Source organism: Cupressus sempervirens, chromosome 5, assembly GCF_028749045.1.
Source record: "Cupressus sempervirens isolate cs-2001-9-10 chromosome 5, ASM2874904v1, whole genome shotgun sequence".
NCBI classification, from domain to species: domain Eukaryota; kingdom Viridiplantae; phylum Streptophyta; class Pinopsida; order Cupressales; family Cupressaceae; genus Cupressus; species Cupressus sempervirens.
Genome location: NC_143122.1, coordinates 453,655,065 through 453,671,086, shown reverse-complemented (window position 1 = coordinate 453,671,086; position 16,022 = coordinate 453,655,065). Strand labels below are relative to the sequence as shown.

Genomic DNA, 16,022 nt, shown 5'->3' with positions numbered 1-16,022 from the left:
TGTCCACTTCATCAAGACACAATGTAAAATACATCCTTAAATATGCTTGACCTAATCATCAATACGCAGTCCGTACAACCTCACTCTCTATTTGCTACTCTGTCAGTCTTCACAAAAACAATACTATGTTAATATCAATTACAAACACAATGACGAATGCAACATGTCAATCATGTTATCCATCTATCCAATGATTAGGATACTCCCCCAAAGGAATACCATCAGCATTCATGCTAACACACTGGACTTATTCCATTCTCAATAAGATGACCTTCGTAATAACCTCTTCCATAATATTTGCTTATATTAATTTCTCCCTCTAACATGGTTGCAATGTTCTTTGATTTTCTTACATTTGCAGCCTAGTTTTGATACCATATTGGTTTTTGGTGATCGTTGCAAATGTACTTGCATTGCCTTTTTGGTATATGTTTTCCAATGGCAGCAATATAGCTCTTATTTATTTTAAGGAAGAGACATGGAGAGATGTCTCCTCATGAGACATGTCTATCCATTATTATCTAATCAATATAATAACAAATAATTATTTAATTATATAATATCTCATACACACACACACACACACACTTTACCCTCATAGTTTGTCCAACTGAAGCTACCAAACATCAACATCATGAAGCATCTAGGCGAGGTGTGGTGGTTCACAACAATGAGCCATCATAACACAAATTCAGTATTCTGCACCTGCAAGGAGATTTATGTAATATATAATGTCGATTGTTTTTCCATTATTGTTACCATCTCAATTTTGTTTTGTATCCATTCTTATTTTCTTTGTTTACCATATGACTTGCTTGCAATCATATTACCACTTTCCCTGATAATGAAAAAGTGCATAGTTAGCCAATATATGTTCAGTCTTCAGCCCATCAACTAGACCAAGCAAAGGTATGTATTATATTCTAAGAGCTCAAGAATTATAACGGTCTGTTTCAAGGTCAAAACAAGAAAACTGCCTAGTGATATTCATAAGGTCTTTATACGATCATTTAGTTAAATAAATTTAGGCAAATTCCATTTGCAATTCTTGTCAGCAGATCGTTACCAACAAAACCTGTGCCAAGAAGATGCTAAAGCTGGACTATATTAAATAGTAGCAGAAAAAGTCTTATCTTATGAATTAACATGACAACTGAAAAGAATTGAAACTTTCACCTTATCAAAATTAAATTTGGAAAAACAGGAATAATTAGGTTAAGGTTTGTGTTAAGCTCAAGAAAAAACGAGGTTAAGATTAGGGCAACTTCAAAAGAAGAAATCCATTGCAGAAATCAGAAAACTGTGAGAAACCAAAAATCATTTTACTTAAAAACCATGGATTTAGTTCAACTGCAGATTAGGATTTTCTTGGGATCCATTCATAATTTTATTGGTTAAAAACTCATTTGAACATTTTACATATTATCAAAATGAAATTCAGTGAAAAACTCAGCCCAGGGTGAAAAGGTAGTTACATTTTTTTATGGATTATTGCTTCTAGAACAATCATAAATTTGTATACCCAGCATGCCCTGAAGCCAGATTTAGCAATATAGCATAAAGTGCTCATCTAGATGTATATGCTTCTCGTAGCCAATGAAGCTCTCTGCATGTTAACTACGAAGATTATCTTGTTCCTTTCACCATAAATAAACTCACATTTAGTCAGGCACCAATGTCAGGCTTTAAAATTTAACGAGTTTGTATTTAGTTTTACCCTTGAATGAAACTTGTTGAAAATGTCTTTACCATGTACAGAAAGTTCTACATTTATGAATTCCAGGTGCACATCTAGTTTTTACCAGAATATATTCAACATATACAAAGTGTATCACTCAGATTCATAGAAGAGGAGTTAACAATATATAATACTTACAGCACTCTGCCTTTATCTAAATTTATCAAGCAGCAAAGTCAACAATTAGAAGCTGGGAAGCCTCTTTTGGAGTCTTGGTTAACTACAACCATATGGTAACTGTTTTACATGACTTACTGATTTCTCATATGCTCTTCACTGTCTAAGAAATGGCTTATCACTATTTCATGATCTCTCATGTAACAGATGCTGTCAACGTCAAAGTAATCTATCTATAGTCCTTATTTTAACCTTTCCAACTGTCCTTCATTTTCCTTATTTCTCCAATGACATGAACAGCAGAGTTATGACCTATACGATCCTGCAGACAAAACCAGTTAAAATCATTAATGGAATAAATATCCAGTTGTAGTTCATAATCAAGATTTTTGTGATCTTGATTATTAATACATCCTACCAGTACTTCAAAATTGATTGGGAAATTCTTTTTCTATATTGTTCCTAATAAATGCAAGTTAATTAGCTGGACTGTAAATACAATCTTGCTATTGTCGGAAAACTTTAGCTGCATTAATGCAATCATTTCCTTTCATTGATAAATCACCTTAAGTTCTGGAAGATCCACACGCATAAAGGGATTAGACTCCAGTTCATCTTGAATGGTTGATGGAACTGTGAATTTATTCTCCTTCCGTTGCTGTTCAGCCCATAAAAGTTTCTGCTTGATCCTCTCATTTTCTGGTTCAATGGTCAATGCAAACCGAAGATTCTTCACAGTATACTGTAGGAAAAAAAAGAGTTAAGACACAAGAAATGTCTCCCCCAAAATAATCTACATACATGATAAGCAAAACAACTGATATGATATAAACTATAAAATACATAGGTATATTCATTTATCAGAATTTGCAAGAAACCTGTTATATATAAATAAAAATTCACTTGTTTTAGCATACTAGGCCCTAGGGTAATATTCTTTTTCTTAATCTTTTCTTTATAATCCACCCTCCCAGAATGGTGCTGTGTTCAAGTGACTCAACCACCCCAACTTTGACCTCTTGCCCTCAAGCAGAAATCAAGAGCTTATCCCTGGAAAATGAGAATTTGAGTTGTTATTTGTCTCTCTAACCAATGTGGTTTTAATGCATTATTTGATTCACTTAAGGTGTATTCAGTTCATTTCCCATGTCCTTAGAAGTAAAGTACCTCCTCAACTACCAAGTATACCTGCCCTAAATTTGATTAGAAACTAAACCATGATGGGGTTGCAAAAGGAAATTCAAGCCTTGCTGCTGGGAGACCAATTATTAGGAATAGTAAAGAGAGTTATTTGATGGACTATGCACAATGCTTGGGAATCTAATCCAATCATGTAGCGCTAAGGCTGCCTTCTTGGCTATTCAGCTTGCCAAAGAGCTTAAAGTTTCTCATCTGATTATTGAGAGAGATTCTTTTAATGCCACCAATTGTCTTAAAGCTCTCTCTCTTCACCCTCTTGGAACATACTAACATCATTACATACTAACATCATTAAGGGCTCAACTTTTAAATTCCTTCTCCGAGATTTGAGCATATATATAGAAAAAGAAACAACTTGGCACATAAGTTGGTCAAAATGTCAGTTGGGTTAGAGAATCTAGGGCATAGAAGAATGTGGGAACTTTGCCTAAATGAAAGATGCTAAGAAATTCTTTTAAATGCGGAGAAATCTGAAAACTGTCTTAATCAACATCAAATAGAAATTTGCAAGAACTAATTTTAAACGGGAATTGGGTAGCTCGGACTCAATCAGTAATTTGTATCCAATTTACAAATGAAGTCTGTAAAATACTTTGCAGAGATTACAATCTTTTACAATATAGTATTAGTCTGACTTTCTATTAAGTCAAATAGGAAACTGCTACGCCCTTAATATTGGTGTATATAGGGTTATGAATAGTCAACTTGTGGCTATCTTAATCCTTAATTAAGTCATGTTATCATTACTATATTATTATTTAGGTAGGTAGGTTGGCCTGGGTGTTATGTAGGGTTGTGTCTATTCAGCCCAAGTATAATTAGGTATATATAGGAGGTTGTGAGTCTTATTTCAAGATCATATTGTGAAGTGTGTTCTCATTGGAGATATTTGGAGGTTGCCCCCTCGAAGTGGCCTATTACTCTCAGTTATTATCAAGTATTTATATAATATTTTATATTATTTCTTCTATTGTGCAAGTTATTTCATTACAAAAACATCATATTGATACTCTGAAGATGAATACTCTTAGGCAATCTTAGATTGTACAATATCAGGTTAGACTCATGCTACAGCATTCGTGGATCCTATAAAATCTTCTTGAAGTACACCCTTCGTAGTGTGATCTGCTCTAGAATAATTTGCACACCAATCTAGGAGATGGTATCTCTGCTCTGGGCACTCGTCCAATCTCTGTGGCTTTACCCTGTCAGAGACGAAGTCAAAAACAGTCTTACCATCTCCCCACAGCTTGTGGTCTAGTTTCCTGGTGTGAGCACTGTGAAGAATTGCTGGTCCCCCTGCTGCGATTCCAAGGCTCCACTTCTTATCTCCATAATTCCTCTGTTCTTGTGATGACTGAGGGTTTTGTGCCGCAAAGCCTGCATGCAGAGTCAGTTCTCAAACAAGCATGCCCACTTTTTAAGATCAATTTTCTTGTATAAGCATCCTCAAGGCTTGCAAAAGGAGGCTAACCTCACGTTGGCTATAAAGTAAAACAACATAAAATAGATTTATTTTATTGGTTACATCTGCCCCAAACATACAAGTTGGCCAAACACTACAGGGGAAAATTAATAACAATTTCACTTATTATAAATCTCTAGTTAATTAGCATTTAAAGAGAAAAACACAATATATGGGTGTAATAGAACACCATTTGGGGCTGTCTGACCCCATTCAAATCAGGCAACACGTTGACCAAGAGCCTACTTAATGCAGCAAATATGGAAGTATTGTGAATTCTACTATTAGATGGTATCTACAATGTAATAACCCACCCTTCTTCTGAGAGTTCTGTATCTGCTCAGCTCTTAGAAATTTTGACGAACAGTTGTCTTATAATCTGATTTCTAGTTCTGCTTTATTCCCTATGATCAGGTAGATTGCTTTCTTTTAACTCGCAGGGATTCCATCAAACAGTTTGCTTGCAGTAGCTTATACTGAGATTTTGATTTGCCACTTTGTGCAGAAGTTTGTTTGTTTGTTGTTAAATGTTAAATGTTTACAATCATATAATGAAATACAAATCCAATTTTGCATTCGAACAATCGTAGGATGAAATCAATCTATAATATCATGTATTTTGGGACTACTTGGAAAACTTACAGAAATTACAGACCGAGTATGAAAAAAATCGCAAACCTGATACAAATCTGTAGTCTAATTTATTAAAATAGTACATTCATTCCTTACTCTTATCACCTATGTATGGCATCAGCATTCACAGTAGACCATCCACAATGTTCCAACTAAATAATCCAGCCTGGTATGAAGTTTGCATAGAGGAAAGTACATTACTTGTAAACACTGCAGCTCACAAAGCATTGCCCAGGAATTGCATTTTGAGTGCCAGAGGCTGCACAGCAGGTGTAAGAGGTCTGCAGACCCATGTTCACTACAGGTATCCGTCTAGTCTGTATCAGCCCCTCTGGGAGCCTCACGATTCCCTAGCTGATAATTCATGTTCGTATTCAGCAGATGCAGTTACCTGGGAGTGTATACTTCAGACACCCTGACTATTTCGTTTCAATAGCAAAGTGAGTGCCAGTTAAGAGGATGAACGTCCTCAAAAATCCCTGTAAATTATTCTTCTCAATATCTCCAATAGTTCATGATTGCTTGAGGACAAGCAATCATCAAGGAAGGAGGACTATAATGTCCCTTTTATGGGATATCGAAAATCAAGTGCAAATTTAATAAAGGATTAAAGATAACTTTATTGGAGCTTAATAAAATTAATAAGTCATTATGATTTTAAAAAGGGGATTTAAAATTCGACAAAAAGAAAGAAGATGAAGAGACAGCCAAAGGGAAAGTGAAGAGTCACCACATTGGGCTTTTAAAAAAGAATGATGGATTCATTTTTAGCATGGTTGGATATTTGCTTGATATTGTTCTCTTGGAAAATTTGGGAAGCTTTGACTACCAGCAGGTTTGAGGGGGAAAACCCTCAAGCTTGGACGTAGTGGATGGAAACCCATTATCTCTTGGAGATATCACTCAAGTATCTCACTTGTGCTTCAGATTAATATTTATGATTATCCAATCTTGCTGTAAGTTATGTGACTATGATTAGGTATTTTGTCATAGTTCTGAAGATTTCAATGCAATATCAGTATCTCATTTCAGAATCTCCATTCCAGCTAGATATTTTATATTTTTTCAATACAATATTGAAATCAATTGCAAGAAAACTATTTGTTAAATTTCTGGAATTAATATCCTGGGGAAGATATTACATAACTACTCATAAGAGCCAGCAGATTTCTTTTGGCCTTTGGGAATTTTCCCATGACAGTCATTTTCCTCTCAAACGCTGTTAATTCAGACCACTCATCATCCCTCTTTCGCCTAGTTTGAATTGCATTAATCATGGACCTGACTGCAATGAGTAAGTTCCTTTGCTTGGTGGGGACAGAATTCAGGTCTTGTTGGGATTGGAATCCTAAAGAAATGGCTGAAAATGACCACTCTTGAGTTTCATTATCAAGTCTTTCCCAAGGCTATACTCTTGCTCATTTCTTCTCTCTCCAATTTAATTGATCACACCCTCTTCCTTGTCCTTAAACTTGTGTCATAATGCTTTTGATGCTTCTCATAAGGAAGAGTTCTTCCATTTCTTAGGAAGTTTCCCCTTAGAGCAGCGAATTCCCTTATGCTCATGGGATTCCTAGTTTCCACTCAACCTCAATTTGCCTTGAAAGTTTGTCTATCTCTTTGCTTCATCAAGTTAAGAAAAAATCCTCCATCATCCCAAGAATAGGGTAGAAAATGCCCAATCTTGGGGAATTTCCTCCACTTCAACATTTCATTCCCCACTTTATCTTGAACTTATTTGCCTTAATCAGCTCCCCAAATTCATTTCAAAGGCAAATTTCATCTTAATCCAATTCTGAATTGCAAACATTGAAATCCAAATCCTCGTGCTTGCCTATGGATTTGACCATCGAAACTGATGTTGAGATACTGAGTCTTGGCTCCTACGCAGAAAATGCCAATGTTTTGGGATTTTGAGAAGGGCGAAAAATGCCAATGTGGGTGGATTTTGAGAAGGGCGGAAAATGCCCTTTCCTAAGGAATTTCCACTTCTTGTCCTGCATTTTGTCACCACAAAATGTTGGTAACAGCATGAAACTTTTTCAAACTAGTTTCACATATCTCTAAGTTTAAATTTGATATTCAATTGTTAAATGTTGATCGATCGATTAATTTCAATTCATAAATCAAATTGTTTTATAGAAGGCTTTCATCAAGTCTTTTTCATTTTGCTTTCTGTTGAGCCTTTGCTTGATTTTTGAAGCCTTCATCATCCTTTTCTTTGCTTTTGAATTTGTGTTTGTTGGCTTTTAGTCCTTTGGTTTTGCTCATGTCATGGTTTTCAGTTTTCCCTTCAATCCAATCTAACCTAGAGTTCAATCAGAGTTGTCAATCAAGCGATATGCCTGTTTTAGTGCCTCAAAAGTGGACCTTTTTGGTACAAAAGCACAAATTTAAAAAACCATGTTATATTTTTAATTTGACTCACTTTTTGAAAAATATAACTTAAATGCACTTTTTGTTATGTTTTAAAGTTATTTTATCTTTAAATTTTTCACTTAAAGTGACTATATAACTATATAGTTTCAATTTAATTTTTTATTTTTAAATCAAATGCTCATTTAAATGTTACTTTTTAAATGATATTTATGTGTTATATATTTAAATATGATATATAAATATTGTTTATGTCCCATTTAGTAACATTTTTATGAAATTAAGTTGATTAAATGACTTTAAGTTATCAAAAGTGGACATTTTATATACAATTACATATAAAATCCATCAAAAGTGGATATATTACATGTCACTGCATATAAAGTTCAACTTGTAAACATAAGTGGACCTTTTTTATGTCATTACATCAAAAGGCTATCAAAAGTGAACCTTTTTGATGTCATTGCATCAAAAGGTAAGTTTTTATGTCTTTGCATCCAAAATGTGAGATGCAACTTAAAATGTGCATTGCCCTCCAAAAGGTGTGATTTTGATCACTTGCACATTTTAAAACATGTCATTGCCTCCAAAAGGTCTAATTTACCTTGTTGGAAATTTTAAAACATGCTAAGGGAGATTTTTTTGATGGATTTGCATGAAATCTTCTCCATTGAAGGCGTTTTTAATTGGCAATGAGTTTTCTTGTATCAAGAATAGATTTAGTATGCTAAAAATTGTTTTTGGAAGCTCTATTCTATGGCATGTTTTTGAAGAAAAATCCAAATACATCCATTTTTTATCAATGTTTTTGCTCCAATATGAATCGATTTGGTCTTATTTGGTGATTGCATTGCATATTGGTGCATGATTTGATGTTTAAACACCAAATCAATTTGCTCATGCTCCTTGGTGAAACACGTATTTTATCAAAACGTCCCATGAGCATGCATATCCAAGAACGTTGGATCTTGGAACATTTTTAAGGCACGTTTTGGCATCTACCATAGAAAACACCTTGTTTGCTACCCTTTCTCATTCGAATTTGCAAAGTTGGAAAAAGTCTTATCATTTTTGGAGAACTTTTCAACATTGGAGCATCTTTCTCCTTCATTTTTGGCACTTAATCTTCATGTCCCATGAGCATACATATCCAAAAACGTTGGATCTTGGAGCATTTTTAGGGCATGTTTTGGCATCTACCATAGAAAACACCTTGTTTTCTGCCCTTTCTCATTTGAATTTGCAAAGTTGGAAAAAGTCTTATCATTTTTGGAGAATTTTTCAACATTGGAGCATCTTTCTCCTTCATTTTTGGCACTTAATCTTCATGTAAATGGACTTTCTCTTCCTTGACATTTAATTTGTGCTTATCTCGCTACTTTTATGCACATAATTGCTTGATGATTGCCACTACTTGAAATCTATGCCATGGAAAGCACATTTTTCCTTTATAGATGAAGAATTTGTTCATTTTCATGTTTTTGGTTCTTTCCCAAGTTCCAATTTCAAATTTGTGTGTTGAAGTGCTTTGCATCTTGGCATTTTTGAGTCACTTTCCAAAGGTACATTTTTCTTTGTGTTTTTGTGTTTTGTGCTTGCTTGTCGATTTTCTCCACTTTGGAGAAGCCACAAGTTTTTTCTCAAGAACTTGTTGCTTCATTTGTTTCATTTCATGCGAAAGCATCATCACGTTCCATATTTTGTTTCCATGTCACAACACTTCACATCTCATCCGACAAATGCAATTACATGTTTTCCATCTCATTCACCATCTGCACATGCATGTAATCCCATTTCTCGCTTCCATTTTCACCCATCTTACTTTTCGCATCCATTCGTACGATATGATTACACAAAATGTCTTACGTGTAATAATATCTCAAATGTCTGATTTTGACTATAAGTCACTTTTTGAAAAGTCAAAAAAATGTCGTTTTTCATTTTCCATATAATTTGACTTCACCTTTTCACCAAAGATGACTATAAAGATCATTATCCCTCTTCCATCTTCCATTTTCCATTTTCCATTTTCATCTCTCCATATGCATTTGTGCCTCCATGAGCAAATACATGCTTTTCCATTTTTCGCATCTTTTCATGCTTTGCACCTCATCCATCATTTGCACTTACATGTAAAAGCTCATCTTCCATCCGCATTCGCATCCCATCTCATCTTTCAATCCCTGTTACATGTTGCACTTACATGTAATCATTTTTCATGCAATAACATCTTGAAAGCCCAAGTCACTTTTTAAAAGTCAAAAGTTCTCATTTGCACACATTCCCATGCGTCACGCACTGCACTTCATAAAAAAAAGAGTTAATTGTGTTGATGGAAAGTTATTATGAATTTACATCCGGACACCATCGAGAAGGTTTTTAACATGTTAGAGACTCCAATTTGTGCTGATCTACAAAGGAGAATTCACGACAACTTGAGTGAAAAAAGCTAGATCACATCAAGTTTTCAAAGGACAATGGACAATTCATCAAAGTTAGAGATTATCAAAAGGCGCAACACAATGGTTAAGATGAATGCAGCGGTACAAAGTACATGAACTTCCAATCCTGTGATCATTCGAGATTGCATCGTGAAAGTATAAGGCCCTTCAAAGCAATCCCTAGGATTATTTCCTTCTTTTCCATCTTCTTTCTTCTCGTTTCATATTTGTAGTTGGAGTGGATGCATGGCATGAAAAAATGTAATTACATGTAATGCGAGTTACATGTATGTTAAAAAATGTAATGCGAGTTGCACATGCAATTGATTGTAACCCTAAAATTTCTCTTCTTGTTAGACCGGGTCAAAGTTGGTTGAGTTGCTCCCAGTTTTTCCTCCATCTTTTTCTCAACTTATGTGCCTATATAAAGGAGTGCCCCCTCGGTGTAAAAATCATCTTTTGTTGTATGCAAGAAAGCTCTGCCACATTTGTGCAAGCATAACTTTGATTGTCTAGTAGAAAGTTGGGAGAAAAGTGAATAAAAGAAGCAATTAGATTCAAAGCTTTGACTAGAAGCAATTGTGATAGAGCAAATTAGAAGCTTTGACTGTAATTTGTGCCTATTGACTTAATTCATGTTATTATTGTGTGTTCAATAAAAGAGCATAGTGATTTAAGAAACAATCGGAGTTGAAGCTTTGACTAGGAGCGATTGTGGAAATATATAACTAGAAGCTTTGTCTATAGCTTATACTTCTTTCGTAATTCACAAAATAATTAAGTTATTCTTACTTTTAGGAGTCTTTGTGCCCTAATTGTAAAGCTTTTCATATAGAAGTACAAATGGACTTAGAGCAAAACCGGTACATTTTCAGCTAGCCTTTGAGTTAGTGAAGGTTTATTGATATCACTGTTTCCAGCTCTTGATAGAAGTGTAGTTAGAGATTCACCCTACCCATTACTCACTCCACAAGTGGATTCTTTCTTGAAAGATAAGAAGAAAGGATATTGGTAACACTCATTTTATAAAATCTCTCAACTTCTTGCTTACCTTGAGTTGATCCAAGGAACGGTGAGAAGAGGGAACCTTCCTTTTAAGGTAGGAGAGACTCTATCTCACGCTATGGCTAGTCATCCTATTTTGTGATTGGATTTTTACTCAAAACTATCGGTTGCAAAATATCCACCCAACAGTTTTTTGGCGACTCTGTTGGGGATTACGAACACATTCGAAAGCCTCTTGCTTTTGTTTGAAGTTTAGTTCCTTATTCTGATTTGCATTACCGGTTATCACACTGGCAAGTTTTGAGCACATGTATTCCCGAAGAAAGAAGGGTGATAGTTCTTTAGGTTCTACCGGATCATTTTGAAAACAACAGGCTCGTTTTGATTTACTTACCAAAATTCCTTCTCTCTCGTACTACAAGTTATCCTCCTAAAAGGAAGATTGTTATACACAATAAAGATTCCCAGTCTTTCCTCAAACCCCTTGTGTCTACTAGACAACTACATCTTGCTACTACTAACCTTCCAATCATCAATATGGTTGTTGGTCCGTGGGGAGCAGCTTTTGGTCCATTAAATCTTGCAACACCATTGCATGCATTACCTCAAGGTTCTCATAAGAATTTTCCCAAATTTTACGGAGATGGTAAGCAACACCTGTATGAACACATTAAAGCCTTCTACATTGTTGTGGGAGTCTTTGGTGTTCAACACGAAAATATATCTATAAGGCTCTTTACTGAGACTTTACAAGGTATAGTAGATGATTGGTTCTATAATCTGGAACCTAATTCCATCACAGATTGGGCATCTTTGCATACTAAGTTCCTTGAAAGATTCAAGCCTGCAGAAGATGAGCATGCTCTCCTAGCACAACTCATGCAAATAAAGGAGCCAAATGATGAAATGCAGGAGTTTATTGCTAAGTTCAATAAATTCTTGCAGCTTCTCAGCCCACTGCCACGAATTTTAAGTGTTTCTTCATCAACACTCAACTCCCTGAAGTCAGTTTTTTATTGAGAAGGGTTGCTCCTGCAACATTGGCTCTCGCACAATCTTTGGGAACTGAGATTGAAGAGGATCTAATACTTGCGGGCAAGATTTGCAAAGATGCTAGCCGATTTAAGAACAATTCCTTCCCAGAATCTTCTTCATCAAGTACATCTGATTCACTTGTTCAGAAATTGGCAAATGAACTTCTTGCTCTCAAGAAGCAGATATCTCAAGGTTCATATGTAGCACCATATAAGGATATTCTAAGGGAACCTTATCCTAATGCTGCAAATAATTATGCAGCTAAGAATCACAACAAGCTTCCTCCTCCTTCGGGGAGGCGTGCGCTCGAAGCACCACAACGTAACACAGCTACTGGTTAATTCGAAGCTGATCCAACGAATGATAATCAAGATGATTATCCTTCCGAGGATAATGCTACTCTATATCATGATGATCCTCAAGTAGTTGGCAACTCTACTATTGGCTACATACGATACAATGATGAAGATCACGAAATTGATTTTGCACAAACTTATGCGGTGATGACACATTCACAAACTAAGTTGGCTCAACAACAAGATGAGGCTGAAAAGAAGTTGGACGTTCCTCAAATGCCTATCACCATTGCGAAGAGTGGAAAACCACTACCCAGCCTACCTAATGATCTAGGTAAAAATCAAGTGTTGATCAAACTACTCCTACATCTAATGTTGCAAAGTCCAGTATGCCTAAAAATCAGGCTGAAAATTTCAATTCTTCCTTAGCGAATTCTTTTCAAGCTTTTGATACCATTAATCATGCTAAGAAAACTAAAATTCAGATGTCTGATTTAGAATACCTACAAGCCTATCCGGATCAGCTGGATAGACTTGCTAAATTTGTCAAAGAATCTCAGCCTACCCAAACTCACTTGGTTACTCTTGAAGTCAAAAATATGCCAAATAACTTAGTAACCATTCCATCCTCAATTCCAAGAAAGATTGAGCCTTTTGTATCTATATCTTTTGATCAATGGTTTCAAGTTAAGCAACTACGTTATAGATTCTGGTCCTCTGATAATGTCCTGCCTGCCAAGGCTGCAGATGCATTAGGTTTAACTTTCACCAAGTCCTTTGGTAGCTGTCATTCTATGGAGAACAAACAAGTGCCTCTGAAAGGGAAAATCAAAGATGCTCAGTTTGCCTTTGCATCCTTCCCAAATACAAAGATCGAAACGGCGGTCTTAGTTGTTGATGTACCAGCCTCCTATTGTATGTTACTTGGTCGCAATTTCTGCAAAGATGTAGGAAGGCAACTCAACATGGATATGACTGAAGCCAAAATACCTATTAAAGGTGTTATGCAGAAGTTGTATCCTGAAAGAGAAATGAAGTATGTGGTAGTCAAGTCCAATGATCCACATGCTCAGATTCCTTTTGAATTAGCAGGGATGGGTAATTACTACCTTCATGTTGATGAAGTGCCTGAATTTGCCAAAGACTAGATTGATTCTGAAAGTTCGTCATTACTATCAGACACCGAAAGATTTGTTGAAGTGCTTTGCATCTTGGCATTTTTGAGTCACTTTCCAAAAGTAGGTTTTTCTTTGTGTTTTTATGTTTTGTGCTTGCTTGCCAGTTTTCTCCACTTTGGAGAAGTCACGAGTTTTTTCTGAAGAACTTGTTGTTGCTTCATTTCATGCGAAAGCATCATCACGTTCCATATTTTGTTTCCATGTCACAACATTCCACATCTCATCCAACAAATGTGATTACATGTTTTCCATCTCATTCACCATCTGCACATACATGTAATCTCATTTTTTGCTTCCATTTTCACTCATCTCACTTTTCACATCCATTCCCATAGCACGATTACACAAAATGTCTTACGTGTAATAACATCTCAAAGGTCCGATTTTGACCAAAAGTCACTTTTCGAAAGTCAAAAAGATGTCATTTTTCATTTTTCATGTACTTCGACTTCATCTTTTTACCAAAGATGAGTATAAAGTTCATTATCCCTCTTACATTTTCCATTTTCATCTCTCCATATGCATTCGCGCCTCCATGAGCAAATACATGATTTTCCATTTTTTCACATCTTTCCATGCTTTGCACCTCATCTATCATTCTCACTTACATGTAAAAGCTCATCTTCCATCCACATTTGCATCTCATCTCATCTTTCAATCCCTGTTACATGTTGCACTTACATGTAATCAATTTTCATGCAGTAACATCTTGAAAGCCCGAGTCACTTTTTTTAAGTCAAAAGTTTTCATTTGCACGCATTCCCATGTGCCAAGCATTTTACTTCAAAAAAAAAAAGAGTTAAAGGTGTTGATGGAAAGTTGTTCTGAATTTACATCCAAACACCACCGAGAAGGTTTTCAATGTGTCAGAGACTCCAGTTTGTGCTAATCTAGAAAGGAGAATTCATGACAACTTGAGTGAGAAAAGTTGGATCACATCAAGTTTTCAAATGACAATGGATAATTCATCAAAGTTAGAGGTTATCAAAAGACGCAACACCATGGTTAAGATGAATGCAGCGGTACAAAGTACAAGAACTTCCAATCTTGTGATCATCCGAGATTGCATCGTCAAAGTACAAGGCTCTTCAAAACAATCCCTAGGATTGTTTCCTTCTTTTCCATCTTCTTTCTTCTTTCATATTTGTAGTTGGAGTGGATGCATGGCATGAAAAAATGTAATTACATGTAATGCAAGTTACATGTATGTTAAAAGATGTAATGCGAGTTGCACGTGCAGTTATTGTAACCCTAAATTTCTCTTCTCGTTAGACCAAGTTAAAGTTGGTTGAGTTGCTCCAAGTTTTTCCTCCGCCTTTTTCTCGACTCCTATGCCTATATAAAGGAGTGCCCTCTCATTGTAAAAATCATCTTTTGTTGTATGCAAGAAAGCTTTGCCACATTTGTGCAAGCATAACTTTGATTGTGTAGTACAAAGTTGAGAGAAAAGTGAATAAAAGAAGCAATTGGATTCGAAGCTTTGACTGGAAGTAATTGTGATAGAGCAAATTAGAAGCTTTCACTGTAATTTGTGCCTATTGTCTTGATTCATGTTATTATTGTGTGTTCAATAAAAGAGCATAGTGATTTAAGAAGCAATCACAGCTAAAGCTTTGACTAAGGGCGATTGTGGAAATATATAGCTAGAAGCTTTGTCTGTAGCTTATACTTTTTTCTTAATTCGCAAAATAGCTAAGTTATTCTTACTTTTAGGAGTCTTTGTGCCCTAATTGTAAAGTTTTTCATATAGAAGTACAACCGGACTTAGAGCCAAACCGATACATTTTCAACTAGCCTTTGTGTTAGTGAAGGTTTATCGGTATCACTATTTCTAGCTCTTGATAGAATTGTAGTTAGAGATTCACCTTGCCCATTACTCACTCCATGAGTAAGTGGACTCTTTCTTGAAAGATAAGAAGAAAGGATATTGGTAACACCCATTTTATAAAATCTCGACTTCTTGCTTACCTTGAGTTGATCCAAGGAACGGTGAGAAGGGGGAGCCTTCCCTTTAAGGTAGGAGAGACTCTGTCTCACACGTTGTGGCTGGTCATCCTATTTTGCAATTGGATTTTTAACCAAAACTGTCAGTTGCAAAATATCCACCCAACACCTCTTAAACTCACCATCTCATACTTGGTCATTTTTCATGCCTTTTGAAATCCTCCCTTCTATAAACTTAGATTCAGGGACTTGACTGACTTCCCACTTTTTCCTTGCTACTAAACCTCCTTGGATCCTCCTCTTGACTTGGAGACTAAAAGTTGCTACCACCTAAGATTCCAAGCCACCTACTCCTACAACCAAAGTTAAAAGAGGAGTGTCCATTTGCAATGGGACGATGGTGTGAAATCCTCATCAAAGCTTCCACTAGCAACTTTTACATCAAACCCTTCAATTAAGACTAGCTTTAGTACCAATCTTTTTACCACACCTCATTCATATGGTTGTAAATAGCTCCACTCTCAACAAGAATAATTACCTTATGTCCTTTTAAGACCCCTTTTATGCAACATGCATTATAACATGGTTCACTTG

The 16,022-nt window shown here is 35.7% G+C and overlaps 1 protein-coding gene across 1 annotated transcript in view; it reads right to left on the bottom strand.

Annotated features, from left to right (window-relative positions):
• Positions 1-1,678: 1,678 nt before the first annotated feature.
• The window catches only part of GLY2 (Metallo-hydrolase/oxidoreductase superfamily protein), a 129,907-nt gene continuing 115,563 nt past the window's right edge, over positions 1,679-16,022 (bottom strand). The window contains exons 6-7 of the mRNA XM_089831237.1: positions 2,421-2,597; positions 1,679-2,177 (exon numbers count right to left, since the gene is read on the bottom strand). Coding sequence (XP_089687363.1) covers positions 2,103-2,177; positions 2,421-2,597 — 252 coding nt within the window. The 3' untranslated portion in view covers positions 1,679-2,102. The remainder of the gene's footprint in view (positions 2,178-2,420; positions 2,598-16,022) is intronic.